This window comes from Trichechus manatus, unplaced genomic scaffold (assembly GCF_000243295.1).
Source record: "Trichechus manatus latirostris isolate Lorelei unplaced genomic scaffold, TriManLat1.0 scaffold00180, whole genome shotgun sequence".
In the NCBI taxonomy this organism is placed as follows: domain Eukaryota; kingdom Metazoa; phylum Chordata; class Mammalia; order Sirenia; family Trichechidae; genus Trichechus; species Trichechus manatus.
The window spans coordinates 80,048-88,920 of NW_004444116.1; the positions used below are offsets into that span (position 1 = coordinate 80,048).

Here is an 8,873-nt window from a genome sequence, read left to right on the forward strand (position 1 = left end):
GAGAGGTAGTATAGTAATATTTTCAACAGTCAAAACTAGAAGCCAGAATGCAAACTTTTTTTGTCCCGATTTTGCCACCATTTGGCTAAATGACCTTGGTCAGGTAGCCAACCTCTTGGTGCCTGGGCTGTGAAGCAACGTTCCTCTCTGCTGGGGCATTTCTATCAGTTTAAAGTGGAAATGTTCTGTTTTTTATTGGGCCCCTTCCTACAAAGTATTCAATTTGTTTATTTAGTTACATAGTTTAAATTTCACTATGATAATTCTGAAAATCCCATTAAAAAACAGCAATCTGCGTATTTTTCCTTTCCTGCCTGACAAAGACTCTCATTATAAATATCCATTCTCTTAAAGGGAATAATTTATCTGTCATGTTATGAAGTTATCTTTCAAATTAATATGCACAGAGAGTTCAGTTTTAGGCTCAGGTAAGACATTTTTATTTACATGCAACATCATGATAAACAAAGAAAAAACTGAACTTGTCAAGGATTTAATTTTACTTGGATCCACAATCAACGTCCATGGAAGCAGCTGTCAAGAAAACAAACGACACATTCAGTGCCTGGGATCGCGCTCCCCATACGGACTCCGAGGGACCGCGAGCGGACTGATCCTCTTCAGGGCCCTGGGTCGATCCCCCCGAGACCGAAGGTAGCCGGAGCCTGATCCCAGCTCTTCAAGACTCGGTGGACACCGGCCTCATGGTCCCCGACAGTCGCAGAGGACGCCGGGGCCAGAGGCAGTGAGCTTCCTCTCCGACGCTCTCTTTGCGCTGCGCGCTGCAGCCGGCAGCAGAGACAGCAGAGGCTCCGCTTCGGCCCCAAAGTAGCAGAGCGCCCTGCGCGGGCTATCGAGGGCCCGCGTGTCCCCCGATACCGCAGCCTGGAGGGTGCCAAGCGCTCCGAGACCCTCGCGCTTTCCTTGTGCCTGGATCCCAACGGTCACGGAAACACCGCGTTTAGCCTCCGGAGACAGACGTTGGAAGCCTCGGGAGCTGAAACCCTACTCGAAGTTACTGACCCTGCTTCATCGCTCCTTATGGGCAGTTACCTGGGCAAGCTGGGGTCCTGGCGTTCGTCCCCCTCCAAGGAGCGCACAGACCTGCCTGAGAGACCTGTGAAGAACCCCGGGCCCGCTCAGCATCTTCACCAAGTTCGACAGGTTCAGCACGGTCACCGCACCCAGCACACTCACAGAGCACACCCTGCCCAGCGGCACAGACCTGCGAGGAGGCCGCCAAACTGGGGTCCAGCCAATCCCAGCGCATGGATGGTCAACGAAGCTTGGAGGCGCTTTCCCTTGACGTGGCTCCAGAATTCCAATATGGGGCCTCTACCCTCAGACTGGTGGGAAAGTTACTCCAAGAGAAAAATTTGGTCTCTTCGCCACCCTAGGGCAACGCAGAGTTCGGTGACAATCAAGATCAAGATCGCTCCTCCTGAACAGAGAATGTCGCCTTCTCCGTCCCCACAGCAGGTAATCAACTATGCAGGGCCCCCACCCTCTGAGGAACTCCCAGATCGGTGTGCAAAGGAGACAGTGCTGAGGGCCCTCAGAGAGTGCAAGAAAGGGAAAATGAGGTTGGAAGAATCAATATTCCCTGAGAGTCCAGACAGTGAGACAACAAGCCCGGAGTCCAGACCATCTGCATTTAGGCCCCTGATGAAAAATGGAGTCTTCCCTTCCTTTGTGCCCAGACCTGGACCTCTGAAGAGAAGTCCCCATTCCTGGAGCTCAGATCACAGCTTGCATGAGAGACCCAGTTGTTCCTCCATGAGCATCTTGAGCAGCACACACACAGGTGGGCCCCTCAGCTCTAGAAGAAATGCCATTAGGAGCTCTTACAGCTCTTCTAGAGAGCTCTCAGAGCCATGGAAGAGAAGGAGTCCCAGTGCATTACTCCAGACGCCAGAGTGGCCAGTGGAAAAAAAAAGAAAAAAGTCATCAGTCTCATTTGCCAGCCGCACTGGTATCAGACAAGGAGTCTGCAGGAGCATCTTGCAGTTCTGGGCAGCAAAATCACAATATTTCACTACTTCTGTCTAGCCCTGCGAACCTGCTGTCTGTGACCTCACCTCCCCAGCTTGGTTGTTCAGTCCTTACTGAGGACCTGGCCTTGGAGAAAAAAGCCAGGCTTCAATGGAGCAACAAGGCCAGAGAAAATAAGACTGAGGCCACCATGGATTCTGTTACTGAGACTTGACCTGATATTCAGCCTTCTGTGTCTCTCACCATGCCTTCTGCAGGGACAGCTCCAACCCAAGACACAAATCCTTAGCTGGAAAGCTTAAAGAAATGCAAAAGTCTTCAGGTCCATTGACCTTCCCACAATCTACCAGAGAGGCAACCAATGTGGCTCATTTGCCTGTGAAGACACCCAGCATGCTTGCCCCAATTGTGTCCTCACAGTCAGAGTATCTTCCAGGCACCTCTTCAGACTCAACGCTCACAGCTACTTTCATCCTGCTGACCGCTAGTTCTTCCACATCGCAAATCACTAACACCTCCAGGCCACCTCTGACCTCTCAGGCTGACAGGTCTGCTATGCCCTCAAACCCTCCAGCCATTACTCCTGCCACACCCACTATGCCAACTACTTTTTCTTTTAATTTAAAACCCAACCCACTGCCCTCGAGTCGATTCCAACTCATAGCAACCCTATTTATTTGGACATCATAAAATCACCCATTCACACTCACTCCTTTCCCAGAGAGGACAGGAAGCCTTTTGGGCCTGAGAACAAAGGAAGAAAGATGGGAACAGCAAGTCCCTAAGCCTACTGATGCTCTGTAACCAATGGTAGGTCTACGACTAGGCTGTTACATATTCCTTAGCACATCTACCATCCTGATGGTTAAAAAAAAAAAAAAAGCAAGAATAAATCCCAGAGTACATCTATCTCCTATTTTATGGATACCTTACAGGAGAACTAATTGGAAAAATCAGCTATCTTAAATCGGTTGATTGAATAAAAAGAAATTGTTGAAATAAATCTAAGGTATAGGAATTACTGTTAAATTCATATCAATATAGAAGCAGAAAAATGTTAAGAAACTTGCCTAAGGCCACCCAGCTAGTAAACAAGACAGATTCAGCAGTTAAACCTGAATGATTCAGAGTCTATGATCTTTTCTCCCTCACTATGTACAGCAAATTACCAAAATTATAGTTTTAACCCAGGTCTACCCATTGCCATCGAGTCAATGCCAACTCATAGTGACCCTATAGAACACAGTAGAACTGCCCCATAGAGTTTCCAAGGAGCGGCTAGTGGATTGGAACTGCCGACCTTTTGGTTAGCAGCCAAATGCTTAACCACTGCACCACCAGGGCTCCATCTGACTCTAAATATCCATGCTTGTTTCACTATATGTAGGTTGCCAAAAATTCAACTTTTTAAGGCATCCCATAACTAAAAATTGCCATTTAAAGATGAGGGAAAGTATATGCGTTGTCTGCTGGTCTTTGTATGATTGTTTAACATTTGTCTTGTTGCTATCAGGTGCCGTCGAGGGAGCTCCAACCCATAGTGACCCCATGCACAACAGAACAGAGCACTGCCCACTCCCGGGCTATCCTCACAATTGTTGCCATGCTTGAGCCCATTGTTGCAGCCACTGTGTCAATCCATCTAGTTGAAGGTCTTCCTCTTTTTCGCTAGTGGTGACTATATACACTATACTGTGCTAGGCACTGGAATTCAGAGCTGAAGGACCACTATGAAGATTATGATATAGTAGGGAGATTGGTAAATCAATGATTCCAACAGAAGGGACAAGTGCTAAGAGTATGGGAGCAGGACGGAGGGACATCTATCTAAGACTGAAACTTGAAATTTGAACTCTGCCTTAATGTGTCAGAACTAGGCACCAAAAGTAGTAATTAATTAATGCAAATTTCAAATATGGTACCACTTTAAGTAAAAGTTTGACAATACAAAAAACAGGCAAATATCTGAGGGAAAGGTCATTTAAATATACAGAAGATGGAAATGTACATTGATCTCATAATCAGTTGATTGAAATGAAGACCATAACTTATCTGCCCTGTGCCAGAAAAAGAACGTATTTCTCTGAAGGAGATGGTCCACATGGAGCCAACCAAATCAAACTAAAACAAACATAAAACCACCACCAAAACCATCAACACCATTAAAACAAACAGGAGCTCCAGTAGCAAGCTCTATCAGGCTTTGTCCAGTACTGTGCTGGAGAAGAAGCAGGTCTGAGTCTGGGAAGAGCAGTATTAGTCACTAGTGATACATACAGTGTTGTGGGGCAGGAACACATTGCCATTTCCGTTAAAGTTTGGATGAGTTCTTCCTTAAGATTCTTCTCCTTCATGGCTCCAATAGTAGGCTTAACAAGCAACCTTCTCTTTCCTAATTAGATTGTTTTGGCACCTTAAAACTTGAACATAGGGGAGTGCAATGGATCCAGTTAGTTATTTCAACGGAGAAGTATAGCCCCTATTAACGCTTAAAAGTATGTATCAAAAGAGCGTTTCATGGTTTGTTTTATTATGAGTTGTCCCTCACAGCCTTATCGACTTCTCTAAGAGCCTCATCATCTTCCGTAAAAAAAAAAAATCTTCATTTCTGGACCTGCAAGTCAGATTACGACCTACAGAGGTAAGTGCCACATCTCATGTAGCCTGGTTGTGTTAGTTTTCTATTGCTGCATTACAAGTTATCACAAACATAGCAGCTTAAAACAACACACATTGCCTCAGTTTCTGTGAGTCAAGAGTTGGAGCACAACTTAGCTAGATTCTCAGGCTAGGATCTCACAAAGCTGCAATCAAAGTATAGGTTGGGGCTATAGTCTCATCTGAGGCTTGACTAGGGAAGGAAATACTTTCCAAACACACCTAGGTTGTTAGTAGAATTCAGTTCCTTGTTGCTGTAGGACTGAGATCTTCAGTTTCTTGCTGACTATGGTGGAAGCCACCCATAGTTCTTTGCCATGTGGGCCTCCCAATAAAGGCAGCTCACAAGTGTCACCTTGTTTCTTCAAAGCCAGCAAAGAAGGGAGGGAGAGAGAGAGACAAAGAGACTCCAGAAAGATGGATGCTATGTAACTTAATCACGTAATCACATACATCTTCTTGCTTTTGCCATATTCTATTCATTAGAAGCAAATCACAAGTTCTTCGCACACTAGAGGGGAGGAGATCATGCAAGGGCATGAATACTAGTAGGCAGGGATCATGGGGACCATAGTAAGAGTCTGTTTACCACACTGGTTTATCTGGTCAGCCCATCTCTACCTGTGACACTTGTGTGTCATGTCCTGTTGTGTCAACATGAGTGAAAATGAAAAAAGTGCTGGGCTGGGAGTGGATGGGCAGTGTTCTCTCAATAGAAGGTACTCAGAAAAGAGCTATTGAAATAAAAAATAATTATAGTTTACAAAGGGGATATTTTATATATGTATATATGTATGTACATATATATCTTAATATGTTATTTTTATTTAACATTATACTTATGCACATTTTCCTACAGCAACAAATATAATTTTAAAAGTTGTATCTATTCCCTCTGAATGGAGGGCACTTATGGACCATAAGCTTCACATTTGTTCTGTGCCCACAATAGTAAACAAATTAAGCTCTCAAACATTTGCTACATTAAATTGAAGATCACATTTTACTTGTATATTCCTACATTTTGGAGTTTTGCCTTGTCTTTGGCTGGGTTCTCTAGACAAGCAAAACAAGTGAAGGGTGTATGTATGTGTGTGTATATATATATATATATATATATACACACACACACACGCACACAGAGAGACAGAGATTTATATCAAGGAAATGACTCACATGGTTGTAGAGACTGGAAAGTCCCAAGTCCGTGGGTCAGGCTGGAGGCTTCTCCTGACTCACATAGCTGCGGGGACTGACAAACCCATGATTGGCAAGTAAGACAGCAAGCCTTTGGCTCACAGGCTGCAGAGACCAGTGAATCCCAAAACTAGCAGATAAGCTGCTAGCCCAAGTCCCAAGAACTGGAGGCCAGATGCAGGATCCAGAGCAAGCAAAAGCCCAGGAGCCTTGCCAGAAAGTCCACATACATTGGATGCAGGCCACACCCCCAAGGAAACTCCCTTTCAACTGATGTGCTGCTCATAGCACATCTCATCATGGAGGTGATTATACTACATCAGATCTCATTATGGAGGTGATTACATCGTTATGTAGCTGCCAAATAACATCATAACTGCCAAACCACTGAGAATTATGGCTCAGCCAAATTGACACACAACCTAAACCATTACATGCATTTTTCCAAATATTTTCACTTAATAATACTGAAAGGAACATCTCTGTATAAATCTTTACATCTACATTTGTGACTATTTCCTTATAAGTGGGATCATTGGGTAAATACGAAGGAGCACCTTTAGACTCTTGTTGTATGTTACCACATTTCTCTCCAAATTGTTGGCCCACATGTCCCCTCCCAGGGTTGGCCCTCGTGCCCCCTCCTTCGAGGAGCAAATGAAATGAAATGAAATGTCCTTGACCAATAAAATATCTTGTTTTTTCCTTTTGCCTGGGAAGCTCATCTTCTTTTGCACATTTTCTCGGGGATTGTCTGTTTTTTTCTTATTGATTAATAGAAGTTGTGCTTTTTTCCCCCCTCGTCATGAATCCTTTGTATTTTTAGCATCTTCTCCCGCTTGGAAACTTACATTTCACCCTATTAATGGATGATCAGAAGTTCTTCATTTCTTTGTAACTTCTTATTGAAGTATAATATATACATACAGAGAAGTACACCTAACATCAGGGTGTACCTCCCTGAATTTTCCCACACTGAATGCATTCATGTGACCAGCACCCAAGGAATAAAATATTACTGCTATTGACTGCATTGTGTTCCCCAAAAAGTTATGTTGATGTTCTAACTCCGGTACCTGTAAATATGACCCTGTTTGGAAAGGGTCTTATTTTGTTATATTAATGAGGTCATGGTGGGTCCTAAACCTAATCACTTCTGAGTGGTATCTTTCAAACAGAGCAGAATAGACGCAGAGATATACAGACATGGAAGAAGTAAAACAGGACTCCAAGGAATGCCAAGAAATGCAAAAAAAAAAAAAAAAAAAAGACTCTCAGTGTTACCAATAAGAAAGGACTCTCACCTAAAGCCAATGCACTGATTTAAGCTTCCAGTTTCCACAACTGTGAGAAAATAAATACCTATTCTTTAAAGTCACCCCCTTGTGGTATTTTTTGTTACAGCAGCACTAGAAAACTAAGATAACCTAGATACCCCCCTGTGCTGCTCCCTTCTAATTGTTTCTTCCTGCTCCCAAATATAACCACTATGCTGACAACTAAGAGTAATTTTTCTTGTCATTTAAATTTATGCAAATAGATTCATACAGCTTGTATACTTTTGTGCTTGGCTTCTTGAGCTCAACATTTGGGATTTTTCCAGTTTTAGGTTATTGTAAATGTGCTACTTTGAACATTCTATGATATGTCTTTTGGAGAATATATGAACACATTTCTGTGAATAATATAACTAGAAGTGAAATTGCAGGGTCATAGGGTTTGCATATGTTTATTTAGTTAGATATTACCAAAGGGTTAGCCAAAGAGGTAGTATTTTGCACACCCTCCAGCAATGTATAAGAGTTCTTTTTTCTCCACATTCTTGTCAATGCTTGATATTTTCCGACTTTTTCAGTTCAGTTATTTTGATGGATATCATTGTGGTTTTGGTTTGCATTTCTCTGGTGACTAATAAAGTTGAGCATATGTTTATCGCCATGTGTATGCCCTATTTTATGCAGTGTTTTATTTTTCTACAGGGTTGTCTTTTCCTTCTTACTGATTTGCAAACATATTCTGAATGTAGGTTCTTTGCCAAATGTCTTAGTTATCTAGTGCTGCTATAACAGAAATACCACAAGTGGATGGGTTTAACAAAGAGAAATTTATTTTCTCACAGTCTAGTAGACTAAAAGACCAAATTTAGGGTGTCAGCTCCAGGACAAGGGTTTCTGTCTCTGTCGGCTCTGGAGAAAGTTCATTCTCATCAATCTTCCCCTGGACTAGGAGCTTCTCCGTGCAGGAACCTTTGGTCCAAAGGACTCCCTCTGCTCCCTGTGCTGCTTTCTTCATGGTAGGAGGCCCCCCTGTCTCTCTGCTTGATTCTTTCTTTTATATCTTAAAAGAGATTGGCTCAAGACACAATCCAGTCTTGTAGATTGAGTCCTGCCTCATTAACATAACTGGCGCCTATCCCAACCTCATTAACATCGTAGAGGTGGGATTTACAACATACAGGAAAATCACATCAGATGACAAAATCGTGAACAATCACACAGTACTAGGAATCATGGCCTAGCCAAATTGATACACATATTTTGGGGGGACACAATTCTATCTGTGTCACCAGATATATGTATTCTGAATATTTTCTCCCACTCTGTGGTTACTTTTTCATTTTTTAATGATGTCTCTTGATCAATGGAAGCTTTAGCTTTAATATAGTCCAATTTATCACTGTTGTTGTTGTTAGCTGCCGTTGAATTGGTTCCAACTCATAGCAACCCAATATATAACAGAATGAAACACTACCTGGTCCTGTATCATTCTCACAGTTGTTGCTGTGTTTGAGCCCATTGTTGCAGCCACAGTGTCAATCCACCTCATTGAGGGTCTTCCTCTTTTTCGCTGACCCTCCACTTTACCAAGCATGATATTCTTCTCCAGGGACTGGTCCCTCCTGATAACCTGTCCAAAGTGCGTAAGACAAAATCTTGCCATCCTCACTTCTAAGGAGCACTGTAGTTATACTTCTTCCAAGACAGATGTGTTCGTTCCTCTGGCAGTCCATGGTATATTCAATATTC

General features: G+C 43.1%; 1 protein-coding gene across 1 annotated transcript in view; it reads left to right on the top strand.

Moving 5' to 3' along the window:
* The first annotated feature begins 1,041 nt into the window (after nucleotides 1–1,041).
* Nucleotides 1,042–8,873, top strand: part of LOC101352927 (POM121-like protein 2) — a 50,547-nt gene continuing 42,715 nt past the window's right edge. Inside the window, 4 exon segments of the mRNA XM_023741385.1 lie at nucleotides 1,042–1,926; nucleotides 1,928–2,297; nucleotides 2,300–2,540; nucleotides 3,694–3,751. Coding sequence (XP_023597153.1) covers nucleotides 1,042–1,926; nucleotides 1,928–2,297; nucleotides 2,300–2,540; nucleotides 3,694–3,751 — 1,554 coding nt within the window.